Here is a 21,720-nt window from a genome sequence, read left to right as displayed (position 1 = left end):
CAGTTCTAACTGTTGCTTCCTGACCTGCATACAGGTTTCTCAAGAGGCAAGTCAGGTGGTCTGGTATTCCCATCTCTCTCAGAATTTTCCACAGTTTATTGTGATTCACACAGTGTGTATACATGTGTGATATTAAAGATTCAGAACTTTTCTCAAGGATCTTATTGCTGAAATGCAAGTGGTACCCTACCAGGCACAATTAGGTGCACCCTTTAACATATACTGAAAAACAGACTTACGGGATCAAGAAATAAGGATTAATTCTAATAGCAGGGTTAGGACCCATGTGGTACAGAAGCCGCTCCCCTGGGCTGGTGGGAGCTGACTGTGTGTATCTAAGTCAATGCCTTCCACGTTGGTGTCTTGACTCAGCTATGAGGGGAGTGAACTAGGGAACTGACAAATGCTACAGATCGTACATGTGTTAAATTTGCTGGCACATCACTGTCTGGGAAAGACTTTTGAAGGAGGGTGTTTCAGCTGGTCCTTGAAGAGAGGCAGACAGGTCCCAAGATATATTTGGTGGATCCCCGTTCAACCTCTTGTCTTTTCTTTCCTAACTTGCAAGCAGATTTCCCCCTCCTTGCAAATTGACATGAAGTTCCCCAACCTACCAATGTACATAATTTAGCATAAGTACATCTTTGAGTGCTTCCTGTTTGCTCACATATTCTGACTTGACAGTGGACTACAGGAGCAATAGAAGCCATAGACCTGGGCCTTTAGAACTTTGCAATATAGTAAAGGCAACTAAACAGTCACACAGCAAACGGGGGGGTGTGTGTGACATCATTAAGTAATGAGTTACGGAGACTACACGTGCTGGCACAACCTTCACAAGCCTGACCACGTTGTTTGCTAATGTTCCGAGGCCCCTGGACAGAGCCTTCCTTCATAACTAAAGGAAAAATATTTTGTTTGTATGAACAGAGTACTTGATTAGCAAGATGGGAGCACTTAGTAATAAAATAAAGTGAATTAAAATCTGTGTTGTAAAAACATGAAACAAAAGGCCAATTGTCGTGGTGGTATTCACTTTTTTGGAAGCAGGAGGCAGAGCAGAGAACCCTGCTGTAACTCCCTCCATCATCCTGCTTTAGGTCTCTGGATGTCTATGCCAAGCCCATGATACAGGCTTTTCTGCCTCTTGTTCTTTGTTGTTGGCATGAAAGAGAGTCACTCAGTCGTGTCTGACTCTTTGCAACCTCATTGACTGTAGCCTGCCAGGCTCCACTGTTCATGAAATTCTCCAGACAGGAACACTGGAGTGGGGAGCCATTTCTTTCTCCGAGGGATCTTCCTGACTTAGGGATTGAACCCAGGTCTCCTGCATTGCAGATGGATTCTGTACTTTCTGAGCTACCAGGGCAGCCCCATGCCTTTATCCATCTTCAGCATCCCTTTGAACCCGACCACTTTTATTTCTCTCGCATTGTATCAATCCTTTTCTGAAGTGATAAGTGAGCATGGTAATCCAGAGCAGTTTGTCCTTTTCCCAAGGGGAGACTGAACTAGAGGTTTATCCCACTCCCCTGACGTCCAAACAGAAGGAAACATAGATATGGTGCAGGAATGAGGTTGGTTGGCCCTGGGGCAGTGGTAGGTGATGGAAGAGGTGAGCCCTGTGATCATGTGATTTGGTCCAGAAGGTGAAGGACTAGAGAAAGTCTAGCTTCATCCTGCCTTCTAGGCAAAAACACTTTATCTCTATATATGAGTCTGTTCTGGGCACACATCTGTAAGCTCTGGGCTAATTGGACGATAAATACAAAACATGGTGGAGCCAACCTTGATTCATGTCCGGAAGGTAATATTGCAACAAACGTGACACTTTCTCTGCGGTGTACATACTTCACTGAAGAAATTTATGAAGCCTTACATATTTGCATGCATGAAGTTTTCCAGGTAAATACAAATAATTTTCTGGATTGTCAAGCACAGTGTGCACTTCAGGTAGAGTAGAGAAGTTTGTGTGAAGGGATTTGACGCTGACACAGGTCATTCTTGAAATGAGTTCTCAGATCTCATTTCTGGTCTGTACATAATGGTGGATGTTACAAAAATGGCATAAAAAACAAGCGACTGTTTTAGGTGTGTTGGGTATCGTGTTCTTCCCTCTGAAATCCTTTTACTGTAGATTTCTAATGGTCCTTCCAGAGGGTTCTTGAGCCATTTGCTCCTTTGAAAATGAAATGAAAGGGTCATGCAGTAAGGATGTTTCTCATGTTTGGCAGAAGTTGTCTGATGATAGTAAAAAAGCCACATATGTGTAGCTTGGCGGAGAAATGAAAAGTATGGAGATAGAGCAAATAAAGGCTATAAATCCTACTCTGCGTAGAGCAGATGTCACTGTCTTCAATGTTCATTCTTTTTGTGAGTCTCTAGTTGGGCTTCCCGGGTGGCACAGTGGTAAACAAGCTACCTGCCAGAGCAGGAGATGCGGATTTGATCCCTGGGTCGGGAAGATCCCCTGGAGTAGAAAATGGCAATCCACTCTAGGATTCTTGCCTGCAGAATGCTATGGACAGAGGAGCCTGGAGGGCTACAGTCCATGAGGTTGCAAAGAGTCAGACACAGCTGGGCAAAAAAAAAAAAGAAAGAAAACTAAAACAACAACAACAATAATATTAATACAGGTTTGGAAAGGTATTGTGTTGCTGCCAGGTGTCCTGGTTCAGTGAGCTTCACGTGAAATTCAAAATAAACTTGGATAAAAATAGGCCTAGTGTTTTGTGTGGAGACCAGTCAGTAGCAAAACTCTTTCAAGATAGCTTTCTGCAGTTGTTCTTAGCTCTCCTGTATTTGGAACAAAGGAGTAGTACCATGAATATAGCTTAACATTGTCCACTTTCATAGCACAGGTGTGCCTATAAACCACCTTGGACTTACAGTGATCATTGTAACACATTAATTTTTTCTCATCAAATATTTAGTGCATACTGATTCACTTGAATATTGGCATAATAGTTATAGACAAACCAACTCAATATTTGACTGCTTACAGGAGCAGTCACTTGTTATAGCTGATTCATGTTGTTGTACAGCAGAAACTAACACAGCATTGTGAGGCAGTTATACTCCAATTAAAAAAAAAAGAAGAAAAAAAAACCCTCAAAAGCAGCGGGAAAAAATTGTTCAATATTTCACACAGAACCAAGTTCAGGGTGACATATCATTCATCTTCTATCACCACATGAACAGGCTGCACAGTTGTCTTCAGAATCTATGATGCTGCTTAAGAAAATGTATTATTTTTGATAGGAAAAATAAAATGAAATACATTGTCTTTTTGCAGCAGGAAAAGGAAACAAAGTACTTAAGTTAGGAGGCAGAGAGTCAGCTCATCTGGCCAGGTCTTGCTCCAGCTTCAGAGCATCAGTGGGTCCTTGGCTGATCCTGGCCGGCCTTCTCTGATGTAAGTGGGGTCACTTAACTCTGCTCCATGGGACATTCACCTCTGTCCTGGGACCAAGGAGTCACTCCATGTACATCCTTCTCCTGCCATGTGGGAGCGTAAGAAGTGAGCTCCAGTGAGCAAGCCCATTCATAGCCTCTGCTCTCATCATCGTGTCTCCTAACTGCCCATTGACCAAAGCAGGTGACATTATTGATCTCAGTGGCAGGAAGCAGGACTGAGCAGGTCACCTCAGCCATGGTGGAAGGGCATCACCAAGTAACCTGATCTGTTACAGGGTGTGGGTCCAGGGTGGAACTGGACCGGTCTGCCTCTAAGCTTACAAAGCACCTGGCAGTGTCCTGGACACTGGGAAGACAGGCAAACCGGCAAACAAAACATAGCCTGCCCATGGATCATTCTAACGCTCAGAGAAGAAAATCAGTAAATAAGCATTGGATAGCCTATTAGAAAATGCTGACTGCAATGGAGGAAAATGTGTCTGGGAAGAAGAAGAGCAAGTTCTGGAGTGCAGTTCTAGTGCAGTAGATAGGAAAGGCTCTGTGAGAAAATGACCTTCAAGAAAAGACTTAGAGGAATTCTGAGAGCAAGCCCTGTAGGTATTTGGGGAAGACTGTTCCTGAATGAAGGAATAGTAAGTACAGAGACCCCGAGGTGGGAGCAGGGCTGGCACGTTTCTGGGACGGGTGGCCTCAGAGAGGCTGGACCTGAGCTAGAGCATCACAGCCTTGAGCAGGCAGCTCCAAGTGGTGTAGGGCCTCCAGGTCATTGTACTTGTACTCAGTGAGAGGCAGAGGAGTTGCGTGGTTTGAATGACTTCTTTTTTATTGAGAATTTTATTTATTTATTATTTTTGGCTGTGCTGGGTCTTCACTGCTGTGTGGGCTTTCTCTCCTTGCCATGAGTGGGTGCTGCTGTCTCGTTGGTGCGTGAGCTTCTCACCGTGGTCCTGTCTTGCTGCAGAGCACGAGATCTAGGTGCAGGGGTTTTAGTGTTCATGGTTGCAGTGCCTGGGCTCAGTAGTGCCCCAGCCCTACTTGCAGCACACAGGCTTAGCACGGGGGACCTTTTCTGGCCAGGGATCGAACCCACATCCCCTGCATTGGCAGGCGGGTTCTCAACCGCTGGGCCACCAGGGAAGTCCTTGATTTACACTTTAATGGGATCCCTGTGGCATTAGTGGTAAAGAACCTGTTTGCCAGTGCAGGAGACGTAAGAGACTCTGGTTCTCTCTCTAGGTCGGGAAGATCCCCTGGGGAAGGGCATGACAACCCACTCCAGTATCCTTGCCTGGAGTATCCCCACGGACAGAAGAGCCTAGTGGGCTACAGTCCATGGGGTTGCAAAGAGTTGGACACGGCTGAAGTGACTTGGCAGCAGCTGGTTTGCATCAAGGATAGGCTATAGAAACACGGTGGCAGAAGCAGGAAAACCAATTTGGTGCCTGTTGCAACAACCCATTGAGAGATGGTAATGCTCAGGTGGCCCTAGTGGTAAGGAACCCACCTGCCAATGCAGGAGACAGAGGAGACGTGGGTTCCATCCCTGGGCTGGGAAGATCCCCTGGAGGAGGGCATGGCAGCCCACTCCAGTATTCTTGCCTGGAGAATCCCATGGACAGAAGAGCCTGGCGGGCTACTGTCCATGGGGTTGCACAGAGTTGGACATGACTAATGTGACTTAGCACGCAATGCTGGGCCCAGGGCGATGGCAGGAGAATGATTAGATTTTGGGTGTATGGTAATGCTGGAACCAACAGCAGTTGTTGATAGAGTGGATGTAGAGTATTCGTTTGCCAGAGCTGCTGTCACAAAGTACCACATGTCCGTGCCTTAAATAGGAGTTTATTTTCTCATAGTTCTAGGGGCTGGATGTCCAAGAATAAGATGTCAGTGAAACTGGTTCCTTTGGAACTGAGAGGGAAGGGTCTCCCCCAGGCATCCTTTCTTGTCTTGTGGATGTCCTTCTTTTTTCTGCTTCTTCACATCGTCTTCTCTATTTACATGTCTGTGTCTGAATTTCCTCTTACAATACGCACACCGGTCATATTGGATTCAGGCCCACTAATGACCTCACTTTAACTTAATCAGATATCTCCAAATACGGTCACATTCTGAGGTCCTGGGGACCAGGACTGTAACATATGGATTTTGAGGGGAACACAGTTCAGGCTATAATGTGGAATATCAGAGAAGGCAAAGAATCAGAGATGACATCAGGGTTTTTGACCAGATGGAGTTGTCGCTAACTGAAATGGGGATGACTTGGGAGAAGATCCATTAGAGCATGCCAAGTTTGAGATGTCCAAGTGCAGAGGTTGAGCAGGAGTCTAGATACTCATTTCTGGGGTTTGGGAGAGAAGTTGGAGCTGGAGACACACATTTGGGAGTCTTGGGCATGAAAAGTGAAAATGTTAGTCACTGAGTCATGTCCAGCTCTTTGTGAACCTATGTACTGTAGCCCATCAGGTTCCTCTGTCCATGGAATTCTCCAGGCAAAAATACTGGGGAAGGACATCCCGTTTTCCTGGGGATCTTCCCTGACCCAGGGATCAAGCTGATGTCTCCTGTGTCTCCTGCATTGGCTGGCAGGTTCTTTACCACTAAGGCCACTTGGGAAGCCCCATTAGATATAAGTATATTGTGGTTAAAACAAAAATACACTAATATGTGCTCTCTCTATATATTCAGGTATGCACCTACAAAAATAAATACAATAATCAGACTAACTAAACACTGCTACTATTTTTTCCCCCTGGGAGTAGTGGAAATTATTCTATTGGTAAAAACAGATTTTTTTTTTCTTATTCAGTGTCATGTTAATTAATTAAAGTTTTGATTTTGCTTATTTCCAGGTTTAAGAAGTTTGATGACAAGTACCTGAGGAAGCTTCTGATTCGGGAGAACCAACCCAAGTCAAGCATTGTGTCTTTATACAAAAAGCTTGAAATAAAACATGCCATCGAGATGGCAGAAACTGGGATGATAAGCACTGTTCCTTCTTTTGCATCTTTAAAGTAAGTCCTATTTTGAAAATAGAAGTTAATGTGGCTTCCCAAGTACCTCAGTGGTAAAAGAAGCTACCTGCCAGTACAAGAGAAACAGGTTCAATCCCTGGGTCAGGAAGATCCCCTGGAGGAGGAAATGGCAACCCACTCCAGTATTCTTGCATGGAAAATCCCATGGACATAGAAGCCCAGTGGGCTACAGTCCATGAGGTTGCAGAGAGTCGCACTCGACTGAGCATCTGAGCAACTTATTGCTATGTAGGTGTTTATAGTTTTGTGAAACCAGTAATAATAAGAAATTTGACTTATGTCCTAACATGAGTCCTTAAGACCTCACAGCAGAAAGAGCTACTGGTTAAAATGTGAAAACCTGGAAGTGTGTCCTTTATTTTCTATTATATTATGTCACGTCATGTTGTGTTATTGTAGAATGGACCAGTCAGAAAGTACCTGGTCATGTTTAGGATGATTACGTATTTATTGTATTTGCTTTGGACAGTTCAGTGTGTTCTGAAAGTAAAGCCTCTTTAGCAAGCATTTTGAAATGGAATAGTTTAAGGTGTGTTATGATTTGCAATTATAAAGATGCATGTAATTACACAGCTATTTCCTCATGGATTATTCACAGAGTCATAACTTAAGGCTTGGAAAGAACATTTAGTGGCGATCTCGTGCAGAGGTGCTCAACACAGGCTGTACATTGGAAATACTGTAGGAGCATTTCAATAACACATATGTCTGGGCCCCAGCCAGACCAATAAAATCAGGATCTCTGGTGTTGAGGCTCAGGTATAGGTTTTTTATATATAAGTGATGTGTACGAACCTATAGCCTTTCATACAGAATCAAGTTAAGTTAGAGAAAAACAAATATCGCATATTAGCCAGTATATATGGAATCTAGAAAAATGGTACTGATAAATCTATTTGCAGGGCAGGAATAGAGATGCCAGTGTAGAGAATGGGCTTGTGACTACAGAGGGGGCAGGAGAGGGTGGGATGAATTGAGAGAGTAGCTCTGACTATATACACGACCATGTGTGAAATAGATAGCTGGCGGGAAGCTGCTCTGTAGCACAGGGAGCTCAGCTCGGTGCTCTGTGATGACCTAGAAGGGTGGGATGTGAGGTGGTGAGAGGGAGGTCCAGAAGGGAGGGGATATATGTGCACATATAGCTGATTCACAATTTTGTACAGCAGAAACTCACACAACATTGTAAAGCAATTATATTCTAATAAAAATATATTTAAACTTACAGAAGTTTATAATAAGGAGTCCAGTATTGAGATGCATTGACCTAGTCTGTCTCCCTAATTTTAAAAACGAGAAGATGAATACCCAGGATGTAAAGTGACTTAAACACTTATAGCAAATCCGTAGCAGAATAATAAATCAGATCAGATCAGATCAGTCACTCAGTCATGTCCAGCTCTTTGTGACCCCTTGAATCGCAGCACGCCAGGCCTCCCTGTCCATCACCAACTCCCAGAATTCACTCACATTCACGTCCATCGAGTCAGTGATGCCATCCAGCCATCTCATCTTCTGTCGTCCCCTTCTCCTCCTGCCCCCAATCCCTCCCAGCATCAGAGTCTTTTCCAGTGAGTCAACTTTTTGCATGAGGTGGCCAAAGTACTGGAGTTTCAGCTTTAGCATCATTCCTTCCAAAGAAATCCCAGGACTGATCTCCTTCAGAATGGACTGGTTGGACCTCCTTGCAGTCCAAGGGACTCTCAAGAGTCTTCTCCAACACCACAGTTCAAAAGCATCAATCCTTCGACGCTCAGCCTTCTTCACAGTCCAACTCTCACATCCATACATGACCACAGGAAAAACCGTAGCCTTGACTAGACGAACCTTTGTTGGCAAAGTACTGTCTCTGCTTTTGAATGTGCTATCTAGGGTGGTCATAACTTTCCTTCCGAGGAGTAAGCGTCTTTTAATTTCATGGCTGCAGTCACCATCTGTAGTGATTTTGGAGCCCAGAAAAATAAAGTCTGACACTGTTTCCACTGTTTTCCCATCTATTTCCCATGAAGTGGTGGGACCGGATGCCATGATCTTCGTTTTCTGAATGTTGAGCTTTAAGCCAACTTTATAAATACTGTCAGTAAATTAGCAAATGAGTTTATCACGTAAGCATCATTCCTCCTCTACATGACAAATTTCAGGTTACAATGATTTCTTCTTTCATTGATGAGCTTGAAGCTCATTTCAGCAAAGTGTCACCTAAATTAAAATGCTAGCTATGGAAGGGTTGAAATGAAAGAAACTCCAAATCACACCCAACCATATAAACTCCGATTTTCACTAGGATGATAGTCCCCTATAAAAATTATTGCAGTTTACACAATCCAGAATAAAAAGTAGTGGTGGTCAGGATGACTCAGAAATGAAGGCATTATATTGCACTGGAGATAGTGGTGATTGAGCAGAATGACTGATTTATAGTCCCAGCTCTGCAAATCACTCACTGTGTGACCTTAAGCAGGTGCATCTGTTTCCCTGAGATTGAGTTTCTTCAAGTAGAAAATGGGGCTATACTTGCTCCTTGAAGTTTACTCCAGGTTCACCATTTATGATCTTTCTTAGGCACTGTTCCTTTTGTGGGTGCAGCACAAAATAATTCAACTATCCAGCTTCTCAAAAGGGAGTCATTGACTTCGTGGTCATAGAAGAAGGAGATCTCAGCTCTACCTCTGTTCACAGTTCATCTTGAAGCCAGTCGAAAGTGGAGTAAAGGCAAAGGTTTAGGGTTAGGGAAGGGGGTAACAAAAACTGATGGACAGTTACATATCATTTACGTGGGTAAATGATTGCCATGCTCACCATTCCACCTCTTCTGAAGTGTTTTCTTTGGAGGAGGATAGAAGCGAAAAAGGCAGGCAGTAAGGCATCATATTTCTGGCAATAATGAACTGAGTCCAGACCAAACTACTGAGAAAACTAGAGGGAAAGGACAAAATGTATTTTAAATATCTGCTGGAAAGCCAGACAGTATCCATACAGTGAGGAATTTCTTGGCTAGAAGTCAAAAAAAGAGGGAAGTTCAAGAGGATAGAACTGGCATTTATTGCTATTTTCTGTCTGGAATTTGGAGAACGTGTCTTAAGAGTCTAAAAAGCTAAAACAGGGTTTTTGACAGACTAATTGGTCTTAGAGAATAAAATTAGAATTCAGAACCTACCAAGAAGGAGGACCATTTGTATGTACTCAGCTATAGGTTTTTACTTCAAAATCCTACACCTTAACCCTCAAGGGAAAGAAGCCCAGCCTAGAATTGTCTCAATTCTTGATTGTTTAAATCATCAGAGACTGAGATTGCCTCTATCTCAGCTGCTCAAGAGAAGTAAGTTTAAATCTTCTCTGGAAGAAAATAAGATTGTAAAGAGTATCCCCATGATTAAAGTATCCCCATGATTGTTTTATATATGTCTAATACTCAATCCAAAATAACCAAGCATATGAGTAGACAGGAAATGTGACTGAAAAAACACTGAGAAACAATCAACAAAATATAAAATAATAGTCAACACAAAAGGGATTCAGATCATTGAATTGTCAGCCAGGGACTTTAAAATAGAAATAAAAACATGTTTCAGGAAAGAAAGTGCCATTGACACTTTTGGCATTGTCATGGAGATTATATAAACAAAAAAGACCAAAGGGAAGTATTTGAGCTGAAAATAAAGTAACTAAATTTAGGATCTCATTTGACAGCTATCAAAGCAGACTAGATAAAGTTGAAGAGAAAAGGAATTAATTGAAAGATAGGACAGAAGGAAAGACCAGGATGAAAAACAGTATGAAAAAAAAAAAAAGATGAAAAAGAAAGTGAGAAATATATGGGATAGATTCATATATACTGAAAAGCTCCAGAAGGAGATGAGAGAGAAATTGGTAGAAGCAATGTCTTAAGGAATATTTACTGAGGATCTCCTCAAACAGATAAAAGACATGAGTTCTGACAGCCTCAAGCAGATTAGATAAGGAGAGAACCAAATGTAGATACAGGTTCATAAAACTGCTGAAAGTAAAAAAAAAAAAAAAAAAAAGAGAAAATCTTAAACATACTCAGAGGGGAAAAAAAGAGACCTATTTTCTTCAAAAGAGAAAAAACCTGACCACTGATTTTTCAATAAAAACCAGTGGACACTATTGGTAGCTTCAAAATTCTCAAAAAATGTAACTGAACCTAGAATTCCATATCCTGCTAAAATATCCTTTAAAAAAGTAGAATTAAAACTTAGGAACTTCTTGCATTTAGGAACTCTAGACAGCACTTCAGAACTATACTTGGGAACCATTTAAAACAACAGGATCACCAATAAAAAGCACAAAAATGTGAAAAACATTCCACTAGGTGGTGAAAAGGACCTTTTTTTTTTTTTTTTTTTAACAGTATGAACACGGAGATTAAGAGGCAAAGGGTTGACATATTTGGCCTCATTTGGAAACCTGTGTGCAAGGTTTCCAAACCTTGCAAACCTCACTTTGCAAGTGTCTGAGAATGACTGGGACAGTACCCTGAGTACTGGTAATGTGTTTTTAAATAAACTGTAGCAAGTCAGTGAATTTGCAAATATGGACTCCCTGAACAAAGAGGACCAACTGTATGAACATACGTAGTATAAATGGTGTCTTTGTAAATATTTCTAATGAGGTATTTTAAAAAATAGAGCCATAATAGTAAAATTCAGCTCATTAAGTTTTGTGGAAATAGAACAATCCTATGCTACTTTATTTATGGAGCATTAGAAATAATAAAGTGATAGCATTGCAAGCTACTCTAGTCTTTCCTCTTTAAATAGTTGCATGAACAGACTGAAAGAACTGGTGCATGATTAAACTTATGTGAATGATTTTGACACTGAAATAAATGTTTTAGATTTTTTGAATTATTTTAAACTACTAAATAATTCCTAAGTATTATTCATTAAGTTTCTTCTTCTTAAATGATGGTATTACGTCTCTAAGGAAGAACATGGATGAATTTAATACTTGTTGAATAGTAAAATGTGTTTTCCTAAACGTTCACAGTGACTGCCGTGAAGAAAAAGTAAGGAAGCTCACACCTGGTGAAATGGATGAAATCCGAGAAATATTGTCAAGAAATCTCTATCAGATCCGTCAGCGAGTAAGAATAATTTATTTATCAAAATATGTCCTTGCCTTTGGAGGAGGAAATGGCAACCCGCTCCAATATTCTTGCATGGAGAATCCCATGGGCAGAGAAGCCTGCAGGGCTATAGTCCATGGGGTTGCAAAGAGTCAGACACGACTGAGTGACTGAGCACATACATACTTGCCTTTGGTTAAAAATGTACCTGCAGACTTGACTCTGTTCAGTTACAAGGGCCGTTGCCACCATCGTGCCAGCCTCTGCAGGTCCCACACCAGGCACTTCCTTCCCTCAGACCTCCCACCCCCCAGGGGCCTGTCCCGTTAGCTTACAGCTCTCCTCCCAGACACCTTAGTCAAGGCTGGAGGCTGGAATCCCGGGGAGGTAAGAGTTCTGTTACCAAAGACTTGGAGATAAAAACACGTGTTATCTAATGGTGAAGAAAGTAAATTGATTGCTCTTTAAACTTTTTGAATGAATAGCTTTATCACTTAGAAGACTTTTCAAAATGTATGTAACCTTCTTCTTTGTTTGTAGAATGCAACCGTTTCTTTCTTTGCTGTATCTTCTGAGCCACTTCTTTCAACCCATTTCCATCACGGAGCCTCATTCTCATAGTTTGCTAATAATACAGCCGACACTTAGTGTGTGCGGTTTGCCAGCCCCCATTTCCGTGTGTTGTGTATCTGAACTCTTCATCCTCCAGCAAGTGGTGTTACTATTGTCTCCATTTTAAGGATGAAGAAACCGAGGCACAATGAGGTGACCTGGTACATGGACACAGTGCTTGTCAGGGATCCTGGTCACTCACATGCAGGGCTTTAATGGAGCTTCTTAGCTGACCTCACAGCCCATCGCATTCCATCTGACATCACAGCGGTTCCACTCTTTTCTTAAAGTTCTTTTTATTTATAGAAAATATTTTTTCAGTCGTTCTTGAATTCAATATTGTTTCTGTTGTTTATGTTCTGGCTTGTGGGCCTGGAGGCATATGGGAATCTTAGGTCCCCAACCAGGGATTGAACCCACACCCCTTGGATTGGGAGGCGAAGTCTTAACCACTGGACCAGCAGAGATGTCCCTTAAAGCCCCTTTTAATAAAGCATCTTTCTGTTTAAAATGAGACAAAACAGTTGTGGCTTCCAGGCTCAAGTGTTCTTTCAGCCTTTGGGATCTGTATTCAGGTTTCCCCTTAACCAGCCGTGCTGCCACCCGCCCCTCACCCACCCACCCATGCGCCCACAGAGCTATGGGTCTGGAATTCCTCAGACTGTGTTGCTGTCTTCTGCATCTCCACTTGAAATGCCCCACTCCTTCCTGTCAGTTGATCCATATTCTCCAATCTTTAAGGTTTCCTCAGCACCCTCTAAATTATTCCCCGGCCTGTCTTTGAATGGGCTATCACTTAGAGCTCCTACATACCACATCATTTTAGCATTTCTTTTCACAATTTCATATTATTTTGTTAGTTTCACATGCTCAACTAGATAGCAGGAAATGAGTGTGGTTCTGTGGTACTTCTGTTTATCTTTACTACATCTGATATGTTATTTAGCCATTATGTTGTGTCCGACTGTTTGTGACCCCATGGACTGTAGCCCGCCAGGCTGCTCTGTCCATGGGATTTCCCAGGCAAGAACACTGGAGTGGGTTGCCATTTCCTTCTCCAGGGAATATACCCAACCCAGGAATCAAGCCCTTGTCTCCTGTATTGGCAGGTGGATTCTTTACCACTGAGTCACCTGGGAAGCCCAGGTCTGATACAGTTCTGGGGATAAGACTATTCCCAAGAAGTATGCATTAATTCTATCAGAAAATGAACTTAATTACTGACTACAGTTTATTTTAGGAAATGGATTTCTGTATAGCTTATAGCTATACTTCTCCAAGCCAGGCTTCAACAGTACATGAACCGTGAACTTCCAGACGTTTAAGCTGGATTTAGAAAAGGCAGAGTGAACCAGAGATCAAATTGCCAACATCTGCTGGATCACTGAAAAAGCAAGGGAGTTGCAGAAAAACCTTCTACTTCTGCTTTATTGACTATGCCAAAGGCTTTGACTGTGTGGATCGCAATAAACTGTGGAAAATTCTTCAAGAGATGGGAATACCAGACTACCTGACCTGCCTCTTGAGAAATCTGTGTGCAGATTCAGGAAGCAATAGTTAGACCTAGACATGGAACAACAGATTGATTCCAAATCAGGAAAGGAGTATGCCAAGGCTGTATACTGTCACCCTGCTTATTTAACTTATATGCAGAGTACATCATAAGAAACGCTGGGCTGAATGAAGCACAAGCTGGAACCAAGATTGCCAGGAGAAATATCAATAACCTCAGATATTCAGATGACTCCACCCTTATGGCAGAAAGTGAAGAAGAATTAAAGAGCCTCTTGATGAAAGTGAAAGCGGAGAGTGAAAAAGTTGGCTTAAAGCTCAGCATTCAGAAATCTAAGATCATGGCATCTGGTCCCATTACTTCATGGCAAATAGATGGGGAAACAGTGGAAACAGTAGCAGACTTTATTTTGGGGGGCTCCAAAATCACTGCAGATGGTGACTGCAGCCATGACATTAAAAGATGCTTGCTGCTTGGAAGAAACGTTCTCACCAACCTAGACAGCATATTAAAAAACAGAGACATTTCTTTGCCAACAAAGGTCCATCTAGTCAAGGCTATGGTTTTTCCAGTAGTCCTGTATGGATGTGAAAGTTGTACTATAAAGAAAGCTGAGCGCCGAAGAATTGATGCTTTTGAACTGTGGTGTTGGAGAAGACTCTTGAGAGTCTTTTGGACTGCAAGCAGATCCAACCAGTCCATTCTAAAGGAAATCAGTCCTGAATATCATTGGAAGGACTGATGCTGAAGCTGAAACTCTAATACCTTGGTCACCTAATGCCAAGAGCTGACTCACTGGAAAAGACCCTGATGCTGAGAAAGATTGAAGGCATGAGGAGAAGGGGACAACAGAGGATGAGATGGTCGGATGGCATCACCTACTCAGTGTACATGAGTTTGAGTAAACTCCGGGAGTTGCTGATGGACAGGGAGGCCTGGTGTGCTGCGGTCCATGGGGTCGCAAAGAGTCAGACACGACTGAGCGACTGAACTGACTGATAGCTTACAGAACTAAAAATATATACCCTGGACAGCCCTACTTTATGTTGTGTGGCTTCAAATATTAGGATATGATTATTGCTGGTGGAGACAGCCACTTTTCTCAATTTGAAAAGAAATGCTCTTAAGTTAATTAGAGGGTCATAGCACCACCAAGTGGCCCAAAGTGGTTGGTTTTCCTACCAGTCTTAGTAGAGAATGTATGAATTTTTTTTTTTCCCCAGCTGCTACTGATGAGTAAATACATATAAGGTACTTCAAAGGAGTCAAAGATGCTTGATGAATTCAATCATTTTCCAATTTATAAAGATCATACTTTTCAATGAAAAGTATGCGCACTGACTTTTACTAAAACATGAGTTTTTTTTTTTTTCTCATAAGTAGAGAATTTTATTTGGTTCAGTCAAACACAGTTATTGAATATATGTGGGGCTTCCTAGGTGATGCAGTAGTAAAGAATCCACCTGCCAATGTAGGAGACACGAGACACATGAGTTTGATCCCTGGGTTGGGAAGATCCCTGGAGAAGGAAATGGCAACCAGCTCCAGTAGTCTTGCCTGGACAATCCCCATGGACAGAGGAGCCTGGTGGGCTTCAATCCAGAGGGTCACAAACAGCTGGACAATGACTGAGCGAGTAACATAACAACACAAGCTGAAATTACTACCATTGTTACCCAAATTTGTTACCAAATTTGAGATTTGATAGACCATGAATTCTTTCAAAATTCATGAATATTAATAACCTTTGAATGTTACCAAAATTTGAAAGAGTGTTAACTTCTATTCCACCCCTCCTCACCCTCTGTACATTCATCGTTAAATATCGCTTCAAGGTGCAAAGCCAAAGAAATGTAGTGAAGCGCTGGAACTTCCAGGCAGTGATCAGCGTTTTAGTAAAATGTCACTTGCGTCTTCATTTCAGACCTTGTCCTACAACCGACATAATCTGACGGCGGACACAAGTGAGAGGCAGGCCAAGGAGATCCTGATCCGCCGGCGGCACAGCCTCCGCGAGAGCATTCGGAAGGACAGCAGCTTGAACCGGGAGCACAGGGTAAGGGGCTTCACGCGTCTGGGACGCGGCCGGCTCCATCAGCAGAGCCCGCAGCCATCCCGGGGGAGCTGGTGACAGGACAGGGCTGTGCGGGGCTGGCCCACAGGAATCCTGGGATGGAGCCCATGGTAAATCCTTTCCAGATGCTTCTGAAACACCTGTCCTGTTTCAGACGCTGTCCGGGCACTTGGAATACGTTGGTGAACAAAACTACAAAGCTCCCTTCCCAGGTGGAATTCACATTCTAGTGGGGAGAAGCCCACCAGGAACGGACCAAATAAGGAAATTGTTAGGTTAGAGGCAATACATGCTGTGGACAAAATAAGCCAGAAAGGGCTGAGGAGGGAGGTTTGGGAAGACAGGGAAGGCTCAGGCAGTGTGCAGCGTTAAACTGAATGGAGGGGTCAGACTTCATTTGGGGAGTCACGGTTGTTCTTTCCACGGAGAGGGTGCAACCTGAAGGTGAGCCAGTCAGTGTGAGTAGAAACTTCCAGAAGGCCCTGTGTCTGTGTCGGGAGAGTTTCAGATGCTGTGTGCTCAGCACTCCACTTGATCCAGGGCCCTGTCCTAGATAAGGAAGCTACTTTCAAAGGCTATTCTGGGACTTCCCTGGTGGCACAATGGATAAGAATCCACCTACTGATGCAGGGGACACAGGTTCGATCCCTGGTCTGGGAAGATTCCACATGCCACGGAGCAGCTAAGCCCGTGAGCCACAGCTACTGAGCCTGAGTACTCTAGAGCCTGTACTCAGAAGCAAGAGAAGCCCATGCACTTCAGCAAAGAGTAGTCCTTGCTCTCTGCAGCTAGAGAAACCCCACAAGCAGCAATGAAGACCCAGAATAGCCAAAAGTAAATGATTTTTTAAAAAGTATATTGTGATTAATATAGCACGCACTGCATCTCATTGTTAATAATGATCTGTATTGCATTGTTAGAGATCAAAATGGTTATGTCTGAACAGTATTACATTTTATGTATGAAATGTGGCAGCATCAGTTAAAAGCTAAAGTAACTAGAGGGAAGGATATCTAAAGAAGGGATGTATGTATACATATGACCTAGTTGTACACTTTGTTGTACAGAAGAAACCAACAACATTGTAAAGCAACTAAACTCCAATAGAAATTAATAGAAAACAAAAGAAAAAAATTTAAAGACACTAGAGACTGTGGAGAAGGAAATGGCAACCCACTCCAGTGTTCTTGCCTGGAGAATCCCAGGGACGGGGGAGCCTGCTGGGCTGCCGTCTGTGGGATCGCACAGAGTCGGATACGAATGAAGCGACTTAGCAGCAGCAGCAGCAGCAGAGGCTATGGCATTGGAAATGCCAGCAAGTTAGCTATAGTGATATTTTTAATTCTGTCATTTTCAAGATTTATTAAAGTGAATACAACTTAAACATGCTACATTTTTCATATATCTTCCTCCCTATATATGTAGGTTCTAAGTCTTTTTTTAGTAAGGCTCTTATAAGTGGATGTTTCTGTAGCTTTTCTTTAAGAAAAGCCAGAGGTTTTCATATCCTGTTCCAAGGGTCCCAGTTTATTTGTTTTCCTTAATAGTACTGATTTCTGTGATATTTTAAAAGAGGCTTTCCTCATTTTAAGTCAAATGATTATCACTTGGAACTTTATTCCCCATCCTTACAGTTCCTCACCCAGTAGTTTTGGAATCAAGAACTAAGATTTTAATTTTTAACACCACGATTTGCTGTAGAATTGTAAACTTCTAACATACAATAAATGGCGTGACACCTAAATAAGGTTTTCTATTATTTTTTTGACAGGCTTCCACTTCAACCTCCCGATATTTATCCTTACCCAAAAATACAAAGCTTCCAGAAAAGCTACAGAAGAAAAAGAATGTTTCTAATGCAGGTAATGAAGGCAGTTGGAGCAAAAAGACTTTAAACTTATTTATCAATGTTTATAAAATAGAAAACTTTTCCATGTTTTCTTCTTTATTAAAGACAATGAGTTCGGTCATTTGCAAACATAATGACATGGTGACCTTTATTAGTGTTGCATCCTTTTGGAATAGAGTTCGGTGCATGGTGTACATAATTTAATTTTATCCCGTAATGATTCTATCTAACATAGCAAAAGGAACTATTATCATTGTGTGATTGGTGAACAGGTAAATAGAAAGTTGTCCATCTTCAAAGGTTTACATTTAATTCTGTAATTCTTACTATATTTCTAATTTAAATGTTCATAATTTTAATATATTTTCATAAAGGCAACCATATAATTGACTTCCAGCTCTCTTTATTAAAGCTTTGACATGAAGGCTAGTATCTCTTTATTTGATGGTAATCTATATTTAGATTTCAAGCCATACTGGTGTTTTGACCATTTTATGAAAATATAAAGGACATAAACCTGCGCATGAGATTGTAGATCAGGACAAGAATCCGCATCATAGCAGCTAATTATTGATTTGTCTACTGTGTGCCAGACACTGAACTGAGCAGTCAGGGACCGTTTGGATGGGGCAAGTGGGCAGGCAACTGCTGCCAGATGGTCTGTTTGGCATCCAGCAGGAGGCTTAGTGGTAAAAAAATCCACCTGCCAAAGCAGAAGACACGGGTTCGAACCCTGGGTTGGGAAGATCCCCTGGAGAAGGAAATGGCAACCCACTCCAGTATTCTTGCCTGGAGAATCCCATGGACAAAGGAGCCTGCCTGGCAGGCTACAGTCCATGGGGTCACAAAGAGTCGGACACGACTTGGTGCACACGCACACTCATTCACCCCTTACTAACATCTCTTGAACCTTAGTTACTTCATCTGTAAAGCGGGTGATTGTGAGGATTCCATGTTAATGCATTTGAAAGTGCTCAGTACAGCGGCTGGTACATCAGAAGCTCTTTAGAACTAGTAAATGTGCACATTTGTGGACACAGATGTTCACAGAGCTTATACACAGGCCAAGGACTCAGATGGAGTCAGGGCGAGTCCTCTGGCCTTCCTGCGTGACGCCCAGAGCCCCACGGAGGGCCAAGCAGGTGCTGGACCAGTTGCTTGTATTGTCTTCTCCCTAAAATGCCTGCGCACGCTGTCTTTCTTTTGCTCCCTGGTAGGTGGCAACAGCAGCGACTCTGACCTGGAGGCGGGGACCACGGTGCTCAACCTGCAGCCTCGGGCCAGACGCTTCTTGCCAGAACAGTTCTCGAAGAAAGCCCCCCAGGCCTATAAAATGGAGTGGAAGAACGAGGTGGACATGGATTCCAGGCAGGATCAACCCCGCAGCTCCCCAGCTGCCCACAGTAAAGAGGGGTCCCCCCAGACCCCGGGTGTGCTCTGCCAGCCCCTCCTTTCCAAAGGCCACTTTGGCTCCGTGCGGGGTGACCGTGTCCACGAAGGCATCCAACCCAAGCCGCCCCCCAGGCTGGTCCGAAGGGCCTCGGAACCTGGAAACCGGAAGGGTCGATTTGGGAGCGAGAAGCCTTAATGGAAATGGCCAAAGCAGACCTGGGGGGACCGGCCCCGCCCAGCTGTGGCGTGTTACCTAGCAACCTGACACAGCAATGGAATCCACTTAAACCCTCTATGCATTTAAATACTGTCCTTGGGTAGAAATCATGCCAGTGGCCAGTGATCCATGGGGCAAATGGTCACCCCAGGAAGAAGAAAATCAAAGAAAACGCCCCTATGGTGTCTTTGATGACTTGATGGCAGTTGTGTTCTTTGCAAGCCTGAAGAAAGAGAGAGGAAAAACAAAACAAAACAAAAAACACTTGTGCCTTTATTGAACTTGAAGGACAGAACTTGAAAATTTTAACACACCCTTGTTGGTGAAAGTTTTAATATATACATATATGCCTCAGATTTTATTTATGAAAACATATGTATATCTGTAATTAGTTTTTCAGTGAATGGCACTAAAAATACTCAGAACACCTTTCCACGGCGTCCAGGGCAGCTTCCATAGGATAGGGGGTAGGTCATCAGCTCCGGATGGGGGTGGTGTTTCCTGATGATTCTGAGCTGATGGCTGTTGGTTAAGAAAGATCACAGCATGGAGCAGAGATTCCTGAGGACGCCAACAGCCAGAAGACCTGGGCGGACGAGGCCTGGCTGCCAGACTGTAGGTCCTCTGAAGTTGTGAGAGTCGGCTGGTTTTAATGTGTTCCTCATTCTACTGTGTTTGTGGGCAATGTACAGATTCCATCTCCCTGTCGTGTTTAAATGGTACCAAGAGAAAGGTGGAAGGTGTGGGTGGAACCAGCTTACGCTGTATGACAGACTCAGGGCCAGCATGGGACGGAGCTTGGCCTCACATGCTGGGTGAGGGGTGACAGGACAGTGCCTGCTTGCAGCTGGCTGGCGGGTTTTGTGCAATACTGGGGGGATGGTGCAGGAGATCCCCTGTCACGCCCATCTGCGGCCACCTGCTTTAGGATTTTTCTGTAGAACATTTTAGAACTTTGAATCCAGGACAGAGGCTCCAAGCAGACAAGGATAAAGGTTGAGATAAATGATATTCTGACCCTTAACAAACTGGTGGGGATTCAGGTTTTGAATTTCATACAGGAAGCACTTTGGAGAATGTGGGAGTTCTATTTTTTTTTTTTTTTTTTTTGCACTAGTCTAATTTGTTACCTCTCCCCTGTCAAGAAAGTAGTAGCTCAAATTCTTCGTATAAAAATGAATTCTACTCATCTGAGTACTTTTTAAAAGTACAGCAGAAAGACCAGAAATGGAACATAACCATTAAAGATTAATATTGGAATCGCTCAGACTGTAGATTTTATTGGCCTGTCATTTTTCCCCAAAAAACCTTTCTATAAAAATTGACAAGACTTGGTATTTCTGGGATTTAGATATGAAATGAAGCCACTCTCGATGGACTCACATTGGAGAGACAGTTGCTATGTCTCTCCCTTGGAGACATAGCAAAGGATACAAGTGACCACATATAATCGCTGGAAAAACAAGAATAAATTAAACAAAAAGATCCGGTACTTAGAAATTCTCAGGCTTAGATCTCGTCCCTTTCTTCTACCCTCACTGACGTGGAGAAGTAAATCTTCTACCCTTTTTTCTCATGTTCTAAAATCTTGAATGCTGCTGGATTGTCAAGCACGAGGCGGAGGGAAGGGTAAACACTCAAGGTACATGTGTAAAAAGAGCACGATTCCTTCCCCAAACTCTCCCAGGTTGATCGGTGGAAAGCAAAGGAGACACAATTTGAAGACTACACGCTTAGGACTCTGTGCCAAAATTCTTAATTTTAAATGGAAATATATTTATATAAAAAGTATATATTTCATCTGCTGGAAATAAAGCTGAATTTTAATGTAGAATCTTTATTATAGGACTATGATTCATCAAGAGATGTGATGTATATTTTTGAGAATTTGAAGAGTAAGTTACAGTTTATGAAATCTGAAATGGAAAGTTGAAATGTAAAATAATAACCTTAAAATAAATGTCCTGATTTTTCCTGGTGTCCTAGATTAATAAATATCACAAGGAATCTAATGTTCTAGAACTGAAGGGGAAAACGTAAAAATGTTTATTAGATACTTCTTGTTAAGCACATAGACCAAATTCAGCTTTCACTAATTAAAAGATTAAAAAAACCTCGGGTATTGTGTTAATTTCTAAAAAAATGAACACGTGTCATTTTATCTATAATTAATATCATTTTTCCTTATTTGTGGAATGGTAAAATTAATGAAAAATAAATTTGACTTTATTTAACTTTTCTCTATACTTCTCTTTATGTAATAGACATTATGGGAGCATATATGGAGTTGAAACCCTTTAAATATCATAACAATCTAAATTTCTGTGGTACAGAAACATCCCTACCTTTATGAATAATTCCCGTTTCAAACAGCACTTGATACAATCACGTTCCAATGTGACCGTGGAATTTTGCTGTGTCTTTGGTGTTTGCTGTAACAAATTTGAACTATTTACAAATGCAAAGTCAGGGCTTATTTCTTTTTTTCTTTTTTTTTTTTTTAGATTTGGGAACATTTTAAC

The 21,720-nt window shown here is 42.3% G+C and overlaps 1 protein-coding gene across 2 annotated transcripts in view; it reads left to right on the top strand.

The window, feature by feature from the left end:
* SLC9A2 (solute carrier family 9 member A2) overlaps window positions 1-21,432 on the top strand; it is a 91,224-nt gene extending 69,792 nt beyond the window's left edge. For both annotated transcript variants that reach the window (XM_086327902.1, XM_086327903.1), the window contains exons 8-12: window positions 6,270-6,431; window positions 11,463-11,559; window positions 15,591-15,722; window positions 17,512-17,602; window positions 18,807-21,432. In XM_086327902.1, the coding sequence (XP_086184028.1) occupies window positions 6,270-6,431; window positions 11,463-11,559; window positions 15,591-15,722; window positions 17,512-17,602; window positions 18,807-19,177 (853 nt within the window). In that variant the 3' untranslated portion in view covers window positions 19,178-21,432. The remainder of the gene's footprint in view (window positions 1-6,269; window positions 6,432-11,462; window positions 11,560-15,590; window positions 15,723-17,511; window positions 17,603-18,806) is intronic.
* The last annotated feature ends 288 nt before the right edge of the window (window positions 21,433-21,720 follow it).

The sequence above is a fragment of the Bos grunniens genome, chromosome 11, assembly GCF_055505025.1.
Source record: "Bos grunniens cultivar Pamir isolate PY7600 chromosome 11, Bosgru_T2T1.0, whole genome shotgun sequence".
In the NCBI taxonomy this organism is placed as follows: domain Eukaryota; kingdom Metazoa; phylum Chordata; class Mammalia; order Artiodactyla; family Bovidae; genus Bos; species Bos grunniens.
This window is presented reverse-complemented; position numbering and strand designations above follow the sequence as displayed.